Source organism: Condylura cristata, unplaced genomic scaffold (assembly GCF_000260355.1).
Source record: "Condylura cristata isolate star-nosed mole 26May11 unplaced genomic scaffold, ConCri1.0 scaffold00023, whole genome shotgun sequence".
Lineage (NCBI taxonomy): Eukaryota > Metazoa > Chordata > Mammalia > Eulipotyphla > Talpidae > Condylura > Condylura cristata.
The window spans coordinates 6,700,203-6,716,594 of NW_004567124.1; the positions used below are offsets into that span (position 1 = coordinate 6,700,203).

The 16,392-nt window shown below is 39.5% G+C and overlaps 1 protein-coding gene across 3 annotated transcripts in view; it reads left to right on the forward strand.

Moving 5' to 3' along the window:
- Positions 1 to 1,982: 1,982 nt before the first annotated feature.
- The window catches only part of DPP8 (dipeptidyl-peptidase 8), a 48,560-nt gene continuing 34,150 nt past the window's right edge, over positions 1,983 to 16,392 (forward strand). Inside the window, exons 1-6 of one of the 3 annotated variants that reach the window (XM_004687666.2) lie at positions 1,987 to 2,174; positions 3,799 to 3,936; positions 5,975 to 6,244; positions 12,515 to 12,627; positions 14,160 to 14,333; positions 15,752 to 15,920. In XM_004687666.2, the coding sequence (XP_004687723.1) occupies positions 3,900 to 3,936; positions 5,975 to 6,244; positions 12,515 to 12,627; positions 14,160 to 14,333; positions 15,752 to 15,920 (763 nt within the window). In that variant the 5' untranslated portion in view covers positions 1,987 to 2,174; positions 3,799 to 3,899. The other 2 variants (XM_012728682.1, XM_004687667.2) reach the window with 2 other exon arrangements.

Sequence of the window (16,392 nt, forward strand, 5' to 3'; positions counted from 1 at the left end):
TTATTCAAACCAAATATGCTAGATGACTTGCTTTTGCTTATGAGTTCCCAGAATCTATGCTTTGACAAGCACAAACCAGTTCGGCAAGGCCAGGCCTGAGGAGGGATTCAGCCTGTAAAGATATAGTGAACCTCTTTAAAGTCAGAGAGTTGTTTACTTAAAATACCACAAAGGGGGCCTTTCTGGTTGCACAGGGGTTAAGGCGAAACACAATGAAGCTATCCACAGTCACTTCTGCACAAGTTTAATCTCCAGCCAGGGAGGTGACCCACATGGTGTGGTAGACCTCTTCTGTCTCTCCCACTGTTCCCCAATAAATACATCTTTAAAAAAAAAACAACAGCAACAAAGAAAGGAAGGCATACCGGTGCCATCTGTCTCATGGTCCTTGTCCCACACACCAAACAACAAAAGGGGCCAGATGACAAGCAATATCAAGTGTGAGATGCCTGGTGCTGAGGAAACAGTTCTAGATGACAGCTAGAAAGCCCCACACCTCATCATAAGCTAAGAGGAGATGAGAAACTATCTGGAGACAGCCTCCCAGAGGTGATTGCCTCCTGGCCCTCTTGCTCTGGCAAGATCACAAAGCATTTTGCAAAGACTCATCTAAGCTTCTGGTCAAACTTTTGTCTGTGGGGCTTAGGTGGATACATGTAGTTTCGAATGTGTGGTGCTGACGTTCCGCTACAGCTTCTTTCAGGGGGTTGAGGCTTTTCAAACCTGCTAGAATGAAAACCAAGAAGGATGAATGCAAGCCTAGTTCAAGCCATAGTCATGTGACATAAGTAAGCTCTTGAAACCTCTGGCTTTTTTTTTTTTTTTTAATTCATGAGGTAATTATCTTTGTTTGTTTGGGAGAGGTCTTTTTCCTCTAATTTAAAGGTCAACTGCACAAAGACAGAGTGAGATCTTGTCTATTTTGTTCACTGTTGTAGCCCCAAAGCCGGAAACAGTGATAAGAGGTGGTAGTGATTCAACAGTCACATGTTGGATGAGTGAAAGGAAATGCAAGATATTGCACTGTGTTTTGTTAGTGTATGTAAGTACATTTAAAGCCTTAAAAGCCGCTTTTGGTACATTTGCAGGAAATTCAGAGGAAACACGGTGAAATGACTATACCTTTCTTATAGGAAATTTCAACTACAAAAAGCCTGAGGGATGATTCATTGAACCACAATGGATAATTACAGACTGAAAAGTGGAACATGGCATTCAAATGGATCTTTTATTAGGACAATTACAATAAATTCTAATGGCACAGACCCATGACACAGGGCTCCTTATAACAGTAAAAAACTGGGACGCCCAGTTTCCACTGTTTCTACTACCATTTCCTGGGCACATCCCCGGGCTCCGTTTTTTCTCTCAGCCAATGGGTGCCGTGGACTAGAAGAAATGGGCCTGTTTCTGATTTTAGCAAATCACTCACATCCCTGTCCTAGGCTCCACACGGATCCACACAGTTTCCTTAATTGTGACTAAGAGATGTGTTATTTCTCTTCTACAGATAAAGTCAACATGGCTTAAAGAGATGGAATGGCTCACTAACTTCTGCCCGACGCAAGCTTTCTGACTCCCAAGTTCAGATTTCTTTTCACCACACCAAGGAGACACTCTGAAATCCTATAGCCCCGGTCTCTCGTCCTGACTAAGTCATCTCTTTGAAGAGGCCGGGTTTTTTGATGTTGTTTTCTGGATTGCTCCCTGCTCTAATCTCAGAGTCTACAAATCGGCCTGGCATATAGCGGGTACTCGATGTGTGTCTGTGTAATGGAAACATGCGCTTCAGTTGACCCGTCCCCTTCCTGGTTTTCGTCTTTGTGTCCAACCCGGTTGGACTGTCCTGCTCCCTTCCTGCGCTTCGTTCGTTCCTCCGGCCACTAGACGGCGCTGTCATAACAGACCCCGCCCAACAAGGAGCAGGGTCTTTCTTCGCCCCGCCGCACCTTCGTTGTCGGAGGGCGGGGCGCTAGGAACCGGAAGTGCTAGAACCGCCGCAGCCGCTGCAGCCGCCTTTAAGTGCCGCGTTCGCCTCCGGGATTGGTACCGGCGCGCCGCCGAGAAAGCAGCTGCAACCGGGTCGGGAGTGGAGGCGGCGCGGCATGAAGCGGCGCAGACCCGCTCCGTAGCTCGCGTCGGGACGGTCCGGGCTGGGCCGGGGCGGGGGGAAGGTGCAGTATCCGCCCCCTCTCTTTTCCCTTCGCCTGCGAGGCCTGGGCCCTAGCCCACCCCGGCCCTCTCCGCCTCTCGGAGGGATCTCCCGGTGCGTCTTCCCGGGTAGCCCGCTGTGCGGTTTGCCAGGCGAGCCATCCTGCGCGGGCCATGGCCGGTGGCGGGGCCCCGCTTGCCGGAAGAGGAAGCCGAGGCTCAGATTCCGAGTCAGCCAACGTCCACTGGGCATCCCAGAGCGCTGGGTGCTGGCCTCCGGACCGCCACGTCCGTTATCTAGTTGAACCTCGCTGGGGTGGGAAGCGGGTTTTGTCCGGGCTTACAGTTGAGGAAACGGAAGCCAGCAACGGCGAAGGGATTTGCCTGATGTCCGACTGTGGCAAATCAGATTCGTACCGAGATTTTCTGGTTTTCCAGCTGGTGTTCTTGCTTTCTACTGCCTCACTCCAGGTCTCTTCCCTCTCTGCCCCTCTCTCATTCTGTTTCACCCACCTTTGGCAGGAAAGATGGTTGTCTTGCCTTTTTCAAATCTGTCCTCCCACACGCTTTTCTTTTACTACTTGGCATCTTCCTAATCCGTCTTTTCAACATTCTCTGCTACATCACTCTTTCTTCCTCATTCATGGTTTCGGCGATTTTTGCCCACCTTGGTAGTCCTGAACCTCTCAACTAGCTGAGGACCCAGAGCTAGGCTTAAACGAGGCCTTGGCATTTAAGTGAATCAGTGTTTGGCTCTTGTGTTAAAAAGTAAGGAATGACATTTGGGTGGGTCCAAATTCAAGAGTCCTGAAACTATTTCCTAACCCCTGTAAGCTCTTCTTTGAAGGAGTTAGTGCATGGAAAGGTGTCTTGACATCTAAGTCAGTTGTTGCTGTACTAGTTAACCTCACCATTTTCCTTCCATTTCCACAAAGCTTTTTTTCATCACATCTCTCTCCATCACGCACTCAAGACTGTGAGAACTCAGAATTAAAGCTGATAACTCACAGGTGTAATCACAAACCCTTCTTTTTTTCTTTTACGAAACCAGAATATGTCAACGTGAAAAACTTGTTACAGAAAAGTTACCTAATTCAATTATTTTAAGAGTACACATGGAAAGAAGAGTGGAATGCACTCTTGTGAAAACCTAAATAAATAATTTAGTTCCCTTTCCATTAAAAAAAAAAAAGGCCTGGTCTAGAATTCTTACTGGCTATTCGACTGAGTCCATTTGGTCACCAACTAGCTAAGTATTGTGTAAGATAATATAGACATGTTATGTAAAAGACATGATGGACCAGGCACATAGAAATTTACTAATTATCTGCAATTTTTTGGCAATAGTCACCAAGTAACCTGCTTGTTTGTCTTTTAATGCTTTTTAAGTTTCTCCATTTTATTGTGCGGTTCGATGTCTTGATTTACACTGTGAGGGTATCCTTTTGACAGTTGAGCTACAACTTTGTGGAACAATTTTAGAATGTTAATTTAAATGCTGATACAAAATTGACATGTGTGTTACACCAGAAAGACTATTTCTGTATCTTCTTAAGTACTACTTGAAACTTCTTAATCTTTTTGGCAATGATCACTTTTAATACTGATCAGCAACCTAATATCTTATTTCACTATCCTGGTGAGTAGGATTGGATGGTGAGAAAAGGAAAGACTCCTGTGAGAAGAGAGCAGAATGAGCAGAGGGATCTATGCTTGAAGTTGAGTCACTTGAAAAAAGATCTCTTTGAATGTGGAAGAGATCTGAGCAGATGAAAATACAGTCAGGTAGGCACCCAGGAAAGGTCTTTTAAGTGAAGAGGTAGGTGGGGCAGTGAAGTATATGTGCTATGCTGAGGATGTGGGTTGATCCTGTTTATAATTTTTGAAATCAGAAAACTTTGGTCACAACTTTGAGAATATTTGTATAGATGGTGTTAGAGAAATTTGGAAATCATTTAGGTACACATTTGTGTAAATTACTAAAATTTTGTGATTTCACATCTATTTTAGCAATAGGCAAGATAAACACTCACCATTAAACATATGGAGTAATAGAGTGTAATTTGAATTGTTAAGTCTTTGTGTATGTGTATAGAGACAGAGATAGCCTAAGGACCTCATAAAATTTAGGAATACCAGATATTTTTGTTTAAGTGTGAGATGTCAAGGTAACCATGTTTCAAGAAGCAGGGCAGTGAGACTTGTAATGTATGAGCTTAACCCCATGCTTATAAGCAGCAGTTTGGAGATGAACTTCCAAATTTTACAAGAGTAGTTGCAAATGAGCCTACTTTAACTTCTGGCACTTATTCCCTTTGTTAGATATAAAACTGAAAATAGATCCAGTGATAGTTGATAAAAGTAGACCGCTATTAGCTTTTAAATGGCAAAAAAACCACCACTGTCATATTATTAGCTAAATAACCTTTTTGCTGAGCTATTTGGATTTTAATCATTGGAGATAAGTGCCCAGTTGTAATGATACAAAGTGTATACCTGTTGTAACTGTCTGAAGAGTTTTCTGACTACTTTTTGTTACATTGAAACAGTATAGTTCACTATAGCATGTAACACACAATCTCTTGGCCACATAGTTCAGTTCATTTTGCATGTTTTACTGCATACCACACGTACTCATTCATGGTCCAAATCTCTTAATTTTTCTCTGTGGTCGGTGCATCTTACCATGAACTAATGTTAATCTGCAAAATTGAATTTTAAAAAAAGATATAAATGTATAGCCATGTAGCCAGTATTAGGTTGTTTTCAAGTTGATTACATAAGCACAATCTAGTTTATTTCCCAAAACCATATTTTTGATATTTATTAGTTCAAAAAGAACAAGTAGCCTAGAATTTTTTGTATGTTGGTTCTTTTTGGTACTTGTCATAAATAATGTATATAAGAATATCACAGAATGGCTTATGGTAACACTTGGTTATTTTTCTGATACTTTGCTCCTATTATATTTAAATATTGCAGTTAGATAAAGGAAAAACATATCCCCTTCTGGATTTTAATATGTAAAGAAATGTTAGTAGGTGAAATACTCTTTTGGGTTGAACTAGTAAATTGGGTTCAGATTTTTATCAGGTATTGATAGTAGAAATGTTAAATGCTTTCTATATCAACTGCAGTAATTAAAGTCTCTTGAAGATAGTATCTTTTTCATTTAATCCTGAGTGTAAACATTCTGTAATTGGTATTAATAGTCACAAATTACTAGTTACCACAAGTGATCATAACAGTAATGTCAAAGCAAGACAAAAATGTGCCATCAATCTAAGTCTTGTTTGGAGTTCAATTTAACAGGAAATCACATTTATATTATCTTGGTTTAGTGCCTTACTACAAGTACACTGTGAGATTATTTTTGTTAGCTGAAGAAGACCAGGTTTAGCAAATGTGTTACTTTTTTAAGTGCAAAAACACATCTCCTTTGGCACATTCAGCTTCACTATTGACATGCTCTTGGATGGAGCATAGCAGCCAACTGGCATATGGCCTGTTTCCTTCCAGTGTGGGAAAGTAAAAAGGAATTTTGGCAAGAGATACCTAAGGAGAGCCTTTTGTAAAAGTTCCCAAAGGGATTTATAGTCACTGTGAAATAGACATGACCTCAATTTTTTTTTTTTTTGAATCTCATTTTTAAAGTGAACACAGAGAAGGGGGAGCTATTGCTTTTCTTACCGCCTTATACTGCAACTGTGGTGAAAAGCATTTTTTCTTTTATTTTGCAGAATAGGAATCTATCAGACTGTCATTCTGAGTAATATAAGAGAAGGCAGGCTTGTGAATAACTTCCTGTGCCTTGTTTTTCTAGGAAAATGCAACATGGCAGCAGCGATGGAAACAGAGCAGCTGGGCGTTGAGATCTTTGAAACTGCAGAGTGTGAGGAGCATATTGAATCACAGGATCAGCCTAAATTGGAGCCATTTTATGTTGAGCGGTATTCCTGGAGTCAGCTGAAAAAGCTGCTTGCTGATACCAGAAAATATCATGGCTACATGATGGCAAAGGCACCACATGATTTTATGTTTGTAAAGAGGAATGACCCAGATGGGCCTCATTCAGACAGGATCTATTACCTTGGTGAGTATAAAATCATATTTTCTAAGATGAAATATTTTCTTAGTTCAGACTTGGAGAATTGGCACTCAAATTTTGGTAAATAAATGGAATTAGTGATTTCCATTAAAGAAAAAGATTGACTTGAACATCTTTAGTTTTGGTGCTGTTTTAATTTTGACTTACCCCATTAACAAGTTTTACTTGTATTTACAGTGTGTTTATTAAAAAATATTTTCATCATATCTATAAAACAAATTGTCAATTGATCATACTCTTAGTTTCAAAGCCAGAGAGACCAGAAATTACTTCCTTCTTGTCAGATGCCTTCCCTTAGGAATGATCCGATTAGGAACATAAACAATAAAACCATTAGTTTATTCCCACTCTCAACACCTGCTGCTTTCATTTTTTTAGACAAAGGCTGGTTTGCCATCTTTTTAAAAAAAGATTTATGCATACAAAAACTGGGGCATAGGCTAGAGACGGGGGGGGGGGGAGAGACAGAGTGGGGAGCAGAACAGACAGATGTACTGAAATACACTGCTGAGAGGAGCAATGGATGAGACAGGAGAGGTCCGTTGTGCCATGTGGGTCACCTCCCTGGAGGGCCAGAGAGCGAACTCCTGCTGTAGTGGCTGGCAATAGCTTGATAATACTGTCTTTAACTCCTGTGCCACTGGGGAGGCCCTGCTTTGGCATCTTGTACTTTTTAGCACACAGACCAGATTTAAGATCTGTCCAAAGTAATTATAGTAGACCACTGATTTACTTTTTGTTCATTAACTTTTAAAAAATGTTTCCTCTCCACCTCTAAAACTGTTTCATTTGTGTGTTTGTGTTTATTTATAGTCCTTATGTTTTCTAAATATTTCTAGTATTGAGATTTTATATGCATGTAACATATACATGCATATATTTAGAGATTTTTCTCACACTTTGTAGGTCTTAGCAATTTCAAAATATTTCATTACATAGTTGTGCTATATTTTATTTAACTAGGTGCTAATAATGGGCATTTAGGTTTTTTGAAATCGCTATTACAAAAGAATATTTAGATCAGCTTATATATGTGAATGTATACTAATTCCCATGAATAGAATTGGAAGGAAAAAGGTATATATATTTTGAATTTTGATGGATATTACCCCTCCAGAGAGGTTATAGAATTAGTATTCCTGTCAGCATTGTCTCAGAGTAGGTATTTCTCTACACCTATGACAATAGTGAGTAATCACTTTTTGATATTTCCCAGTATAATTCATGAACAGCAGTCTCTCATTGAAGTTTTGATTTATATTTGACTTAAGAGTGAAGTTGGGCCTCCCTGGTGGCCCAGAGGTTAAGTCTCAGCACAATGCAGCTGTTAGCAGTAAGAGTTTGATCCCCAGCCAGGGAGCTAAGCCTACATGGTACAGTAGACCTCTCCTGTCTTTCCCACTGCTTCTTTCAGCAGTGTATTTCAGTTGATCTACCTGTTCTGTTCCCCACTCTGTCTCTGTTGAATCTTCTTGCCCCTCACCTCCTGTATCCCGGTTCTTATATACATAAATAAGTAACTTTTTTAATAAAGAAAAGTGAGGTCGAGCATCTTTTCATGTACTAATGAGATAGTTGAATTTCCTTTTCTGTGATTGTAATCGTTGTCTATTTTGTATAGGTTTATGGATAATTTTCATACTGACTTGAAGCATTTTTTTTTTTTTTAAAGATTTATTTATTTATTCATGCAGAACCGGGGTACAGGCCAGAGATGCGGAGGGTGAGAGGATTCACCAGAGACAGAGTGGGGAGCAGAACAGGCAGATCGACGAAGTACACTGCTGAGGGGAGCAGCGGGCGGGTCAGGAGAGGTCTGCCACGCCATGTGTTCACCTCCGGGGCAGGCGGGAATCGAACTCATGAGGAAGCGGCTTTAGATTCTCAGTGCTGTGCTTTAACCCGCTGCACCACCAGGGAGGGCCTAAGCATTGTTTTTTTTTATAAAGAGGAAGTTAACCTGTGTGGTATTTTCCCCTGAGATTTAATTTGGGAAATCACATTTTACCTTTACTGCCTTTGCCATGTAGATAATTGTGGTTTTCTTTTTTGATAGTTACATTTTTCTTTTTCTGCAGTTTTGCCTCATATCTAGAAGGACTTTTCCAACTCTAAGATTATATTTATAAAATGTAGTGTTTTCTTCCACTATCATTAAGGAATTGAGTTTTTCATTTAATTTTTGCAATATTTGGAACTAATTTTGGTCTAAAATATGAAGTAGAGAAAGAACAGTTGATCCTTGGACAATGCCAGGGTTAGGGATACCTGACCTCATGTTGTTAAAGCTTTTGGATTCCCCCCAAAACTTAACTATAATTCTTTAAAAAAAGATTTATTCATTTATGCATTCAAAACTGGCATACAGGCCAGAGTTAACAGGGGTGGTGAGGGGATTCACCAGAGACAGACTGGGAAGCAGAATAGGCAGGTTGGCTAGTAAGTACACTGCTGAAGGGAGCAGCAGGGGAGGTCTGCTGCACCATGTGTCCCCCCTGTTGGGGGACAAACTCCTGCTGAAGTGGTTGTGGCTTGGACTCATAGTGTTGTGCTTTAACCCGTTGTACCACCAGGGAGGGCCATAACTATGGTACTCTTATTGTATCTTCAGGGATTGATTTTAGGGCTCTGTGGATACCAAAATCCTTGGATACCCATGTCCTGTAATCAGTTCTCTGTTTCTATGGGTGCTACATTCCTGGATTCAACCAATAGTCATTTGTGGTTCATGGAATTCATGAATACAGATATGGGGTGCTAATGTATTCATATCTGTTGAAAAAAGATTGCAAATCCTTGTTCAAGGGTAAACTGTACTTACCTTCCTTGGATGGTTATCTAGTTATTTTAACATATTTGGAGTAAACTACCTTTCTCCCTAGTTTTTAGAAAAGCCACCTTTATATATCCTCATTCATACACATATGACTATGTGGATGTTTATTTGCATGTATTAATGCTTATATTTTTGTGTTTATAAACTATATGTAAACATTTATAAATATCTATATATTTAATATTTAATCTATGCATACAAAAGGGATGTAGGTCAGAGGTGTGGGTGTGATGAGAAGATTCACCAGAGACAGAGTGGGGAGCAGAGCAGGCAGGGCGACAAAGTACCTTACTGAGGGGAGCGGCAGGAGGGTCAGGAGAGGTCTGCCGATTTAATATGTGAGACATTTTGAACTTTTTTGTCCTATTGATCTTTCAAGTCAAGTGAACAATATGGGCAAGACAGAAAAGGTCTACTGTGCCATGTAGATTAGCTCCGTGGCCGGCCAGTGTCGGGTGATAGCTAAATAGCACTTTCTAACCCTGTGCTACCTCAGTGGCTCACCTTTTTTCACACTTTTCTTAATTGCTTTGTTTGCTTATTTTTCTGTGTGCACTGAAAATTATCTTACATAGTCTCTTTTCAGTTCTATTTATACTGTTTTAGGATTACATTATAATTAATAGATGAAGTTAGGGAGAATTGAGATCTTTAAAGCATTGAGCTTTTCAAGAAAATTGTGTGTTTTTTTCATTCATGTAAGTCTTATGTATATAAGGTCAGAGGTGCAGGGGGGCGGTGTATGTGTGAGAGGATTCACCAGAGACAGAGTGGGAACAGAACAGACAGATCTACTGAAATACACTGCTGAGGGGAGCAGAGGGTGTGGGTCAGGAGAGGTCTGCTGAGCCATGTGGGTCAGCTCCCTGGCCAGGGGTTGAACTCATGCTGCAGTGGCTATGGACAGCTTCACAGTGCTGCACTTTTAACCTGTTGTGGCACCAGGAAGGACCCTTAAGAATTTTTACATTATTCTTCATTTTGTACATTTTTTCATCTCAGTTGTAATCCCTGTGCACTTCCCACCACCGCTTCACCCATGTGCCCATCACCATTGTCCCATGTGTCTTCCCACCCCAGTTTTGATCTTGTTCCCCTTTTCTCTCTTCTCCTCCATTGAATATCTCTGGTTTACAGTTGTTGATGGTTTTTTTCCTTATTTTATACAATTATATATATGTGTGCGTGTGTATATTCCCCATCTCTTACACTACCACTGTGAGTGAAACCATCCAGTATTTTTCTTTTTCTTTCTGGCTTATTTCACTAAGCATAATCTTTTCCATTTCTCTCCATGTTGTTGCAAATGGCATGAGTTTGTCTTTTTGATTGCTGAGTAATATTCCATTGTGTATATATACCACATCTTCTTGATTCAGTGATCAATTGTGGGGCATTTGGGTTAATTCCACATCTTCATTATTGTAAATAGGGCAGTAGTAAACGGGTGTAGGTGTCCTTTTGAAAGAATTTCTAACAAAGTAATTGGAATATAGATTGTAGACAGAATTGCTGAAAAAAATTTCAGCTAACATCTCATATTTTACTCTAAACAGCAACACAATCTAAGAAAAGTGTAGGAAAATAAAGGAAGATGGGGCTCTTTGGGAGTTCTTCCAGCCTTAACAGTTATGATAGATGTTACCAGGTTCTTCCACAGACTAACTTGTGCAGGAATTACCACAAGCCCTAGAGTGAAGATATGTTCCACCACAGGAGTGTGAAATACTCGTATGTGGTTTATTTTCTCCTTCCTTCACTCTCCCCTAGCTTTTTGGAAGTGATACCATCTCAGCACCTTTTAAGATAAAGGACTTGTTTGAATTTTCTTTGGTATACATTTTTATAATCATACAGTGTTTCTGTTACTTCTCTTTAAAAAAAAAATAAATAAGTAGTTATGCATACAAGACCTGGAGTGTAGGCCAGAGGTGCAGGAATGGTGAGAGGACTCACCATAGACTGAGTGGGGAGCATAACAGATCTATTGACTTAAATTCACTTCTGGAAGGAACTTCAGGAGAGACAGGAGAGTTCGCGGTACTATGTGTGGGTCAGTTCCCAGGCAGGGGATCGAACTCGTGCTACAGTGGCTGCTGATAACTTCATATTGCTGAAATTTCACCCCTTGTGCCACCAGAGAGACCCTATTACCTCTCTTTTGCTTGGAACTTTTACACTGCTATTCCCTTCCCATTCAGTTATTAAAAGATTTCACGGGACCCTCCCTGGTGGCACAGCGGGTTAAAGTGCAGCACTGAGAAGCTAAAGCCACTTCAGCATGAGTTCGATCCCTGCCCCGGAGGTGACCCACCTGGCACAGCAGACCTCACCTGACCTGCCTGCTGCTCCCCTTAGCAGTGTATTTCGTCAGTCAGCCTGTTCTGCTCCCCACTCTGTCTTTGGTGAATCCTCTCACTGCCCCTGCACCTCTGGCCTGTACCCCAGTATCTTTAAAAAAAAAAAAAAAGATTTCACAGGACAGACATAGCTTCTAACAAGTATAGACCTCTTTCATACACTTTTCCCCAATAAAGGGTGAAGAGACTTGGAGCAAATCAGATCTCAGATTCTGTGTTGTTTTAATATGGTATACTTTTTGTTGAAACTCAGATACCTTATAAATGGTTATAGGTATAGAACATTTATAATGAAGAAAAACCAGCATTCAGTTACCTGTATGGGTATTCCTAAGTAAATGCTTCAGATGATTCAGAAAAGGAGTTATATGAACTTGGCTTAAAGCATGAGATTTGGAATCTCATGAGTCTGTTGCCAATTTTTTTTAATATAATAGTTTATTTTTTCATCATTTTGTACATTTTTTTTTCCATCTCAATTGTAATCCCCGTGGTTGTTTTTGTTTTTAAAGATTTATTGTGCATACAGAACTGGGCAGAAGCACAGAGGCGGTGAGAGGATTCACCAGAAACAGAGTGGGGAGCAGAACAGGCCAACTGATGAAGCATGCTGCTGAGGGGTGCAGTGGGTGGATCAGGAGACCCACGCCATGTGGGTCACCTGGGTCAGGCGGGGATTGAACTCATGCTGAAGTGGATAGCTTCTCAGTGCTGTGCTTTAACCCTCTGCACCACCAGGAAGGGCCCTGTTGCCTGTTTGTAAAAAACTAATGACTTTCCTAAAAAAAAAAAAAAACTAAAAAAATTAACAGTTGTCCTTACGTTACGTTTTGAGAGGGACTGAAATCTGAACGACAAAATGCAAACTGAGCGTTTTTCTGTGAAGCTTGGGTTTTATTGACGGAAATTTCATGTGCATTTCTACTTGTTAAGCATAACTATAGCTCACATAGTGTGCAGTCACATACTTTACAGCATATAACTGGTATTGTATTTACTGTTAAGATTGTTACTAAATGCTGTTTTTTGAAGTAAAAAATTTGATTTTTTTTTTTATAGCTATGTCTGGTGAGAATAGAGAAAATACACTGTTTTATTCTGAAATTCCCAAAACCATCAACAGAGCAGCAGTCTTAATGCTATCTTGGAAGCCTCTTTTGGATCTTTTTCAGGTAGGGTTTATCATTGTTTTTGTTTAAAGGTTTATTTATTTTTGCATAGAAAAACTGAGGTGTGGGCCAGAGGTGTATGGGTTAGAGGATTTGCCAGAGACAGAGTAGGGAGCAGAACAGTTCAGCTCTACTGAGATATACTGTTAAGGGAGCAGCAGGCTAGACAGGAGAGGTCTCCTGTGTCATGTGGGTCAGCTCCCTGGCTGGGGATCAAACTCATGCTGCAGTGGTGGTGGAGAGTTTCATAGCATAGTGCTGGGCTTTAACCCGTTGTGCCACCAAGAATGCCTCAAAAATGTCAGAATTAACACTGATCTTTTTACAAATTTGGTGATTTTAATCTGTTGGAGCAAACAAATGTACAAATGTGTATGTATGTGTTAGTGTTTAATTATATATTAATTTTTAGAGGTGATAGAGTGAACAAAAAAGGTTTTTTTAAAGTAGGTTTTTAGCAGCATTCCAAGGTCATCTCATTTTTCTTTTAAGATTTATTTATTTATGGGGTACAGGCCAGAAGTGCAGGGGCAGTGAGAGGATTCACCAGAGACACAGTGGGGAGCAGAACAGGCAGATTGACAAAGTACACTGCTGAGGGGAGCAGCGGTCAGGTCAGAAGAGGTCTGCCATGCCATGGGGTCACCTTTGGGGCATTGGGGATCAAACTTTAGCTTTAGCTTCTTAGTGTTGTGCTTTGACCCACTGTGTCTGGTCATCTCATTTTTAACCTCATATTATATTTTGCAAAGATGTATATTAATTTAATAACCTTGAAAAATATTTACTTTCAGTATACTTGATTAATTTTAGAGTAATACATTATATGTTCTTTTTTCTAAAAATATGGAAGAGTGTTTAGTGAGGGACTATGTGGATGTAATTTTATGTTAGCATTTAATAGATTTGTTTTAATTTACTTTTTAAATTTTATATATTCATCAGTTAGCTAGCTTGGGAAACCCCTCATCCTCATCAATCAGATAAGTGACCAGCACATTGTTGGACTTTATTAAAGGATAGTATTATTAGATATATTGAAAAGGTATTAAAGGCAGTTGATCTTTGAGAACTAAGCACTTCACATGTTTTTATCTAAGTTAATCTCCACAAGGCTGAATTATAGGATTAGTTATTTTGAAAGTGAGAAAAATTGCTTTTGAAGAAATTAAGTTACTTAACCAAAAGTCGTTTAAGGATCAAAGCCTACATTCAAACCACTGGACTTCTACATCTGTTTCTTAACTATATGCAGGGCTGCAATAGTACTGTGGGTTGTAGAAGAACTTGATTGCCAAACTAAGATGATTGAGACTTTATTCTTATTTAAATTATACAGTAATCATCTAAAGAGCCCTTACTAAGAAATAATTCAGATTTCCTTAAATTCATCTCCTTCAAGTTGCTGACAAATTTGAGGGTCAAGCAAAATGGAGACTTGATACTATTAGAAATGCTGGTATTTCAGTACTAAAAGCAAAAGCAAGCAAGCTTTAAGAAAACAGGAATAGACTTCTCTTTCCCTTTGCATTTAGGCAACACTGGACTATGGAATGTATTCCCGAGAAGAGGAACTATTAAGAGAAAGAAAACGTATTGGAACTGTTGGAATTGCTTCTTATGATTATCATCAAGGAAGTGGAACATTTCTGTTTCAAGCTGGTAGTGGAATTTATCACATAAAAGATGGAGGGCCACAAGGATTTACTGTAAGTTGGTATTACTTGTTAAATATGTTTTTGAGTTGTAGAAGTTATTTCACACCCAAATTAGAAAAGTCATTAGTAAAAAACCCAAAATATTCTGTTTGCCCATCAACAGCAGAAACTAGTAGTCCAAAAAAGAAATGAAAGAGGGATATTACTTTCAATTTGAGAGTTAATGATTTCTCCAGTCACATTACATACAATTTTTAAAATGCTAAAAACCCTATGTAGGAAGATATTGTAAAGATACAGTAATGGCATAGTAATCAATGTCAACTTTCTATATATGCCTTGAGGGAGGAAGGTATTTTGGAAGATAATATTAACACAGGTTAATCCATTAAATGGTTTAAATATTTGAATTTCTTAAGGAAAGAGGGACACCTGCATAGACAGAGGCAGGCAAGAGCGCTGCCTAAGTATTGATTTTATTACAGGCAATTCCTTATGTGTTGTTAGAGCAATTCTTTTTTTAAGATTTACTGGGGTGCAGGTCACAGGTGCAGGGCTGGTGAGAGGATTCACCAGAGACACAGTAAGAAGCCAAACAGGCAAACTGACGCAGTACGTTGCTGAAGGGAGCAGCAGGTGAGGCAGGAGAGATCTGCTGTCACCTCCCAGGCCAGAGATTGAACTTAATGTTGAAGCAGCTACAGCTAGCTTCATAGTGCTTTAAACTTGCTCCAGCAGGGAGGGCCCTAGCGCAATTCTTTTCTAAGATTGACTTATTTATGCATACAAGAATTGGCTTACAGGCCAGAGGTGCAGTGGGGTTAGAGGATTCACCAGAGACAGAGTGGGCTACAGAACATGCAGACTGACTGAAAAACACTGCTGAGGGGAGCAGCTGGTGAGACAGGAGAAGTCTGGGCCATGTGGGTCACCTCCCTGGCAGGGGATCCAACTTGTACTGCAATGGTTGCAGATAATTTCATTTATGCAGATAATTTCGTGCTATGCTTTTACCCCTTGTGTCACCAAGGAGACCCTGTTAGAGGAGTTCTCTGAAAGAATTTTGATAGCCCTAGCTTTCATTAGATTTTTATGAGCAAACTATTTTAATTTAAATTGAAATATCTACTGAGGCATTTAGTAAATAGTAAATATTTTAATAAAAGATTTTAACAAACAGTAATTACTCCATTAAACAGCTTTGGGCAACAAAATTCTTGAAGTGTTATTGTTATCTTTATTTCCCCTATTGTTAGCCTTTGCCTTTTAACTCATAGTAAAAGAAAAAAGAAATGAGTCCCCTTTATACAAAAATATTTTTCTTGAGACCAGTTATAATAGTTGACATTCTACCTAAATTGTTCATTTTATAAGAAGGGTGCTATCAAATCAGTGTGTGGTTATGTGTGTATGCATATATGTGTATAAAGACCTGATACTTGCCTAAAATACTTGCCTTATTCTTCTAGCAACAACCTTTACGGCCCAATTTAGTGGAAACCAGTTGTCCCAACATTCGGATGGATCCCAAATTATGCCCTGCTGATCCAGATTGGATTGCTTTCATACACAGCAATGATATTTGGATATCCAACATTGTAACTCGAGAAGAAAGGAGGCTCACCTATGTGCACAATGGTAATGCATAGCTCATTTAAATTTAAATTTAATTTGCTTTTGCTTAACATTTTGAAATTGAAGTGAACTGGGTCATCCTTAATTTTAAGTTCAATCATAAAAGTTAAAAACTACAGGTAACTGGTAATGTATCATTCATACTGTTTATATAATGCTGCCTTTCTCTAGTGCTAATTTTCAGACAACATAGCAATGGTATCTCTTGACATGATTGGTTTTTTAGCCTAAAATAAGACTACCATATTCCCCCAAACTATAATCTTATTAAAATAAAAGTTTAATTAAAATTTTAAAAAATATTTATCACAGTGATTCTTTGATTGTTCACAAATGTTTTAATGGATGAATCCTATGACCACGTTCAAGTGTATGGTGTCAATAACCCACCTTTGGAAATGTTACTTGATGTTGGGAAAGTTCTACCATCTTTGCTGAAGGGAGCATTTTCCATTGAGAAATAAAAGTTTAATTA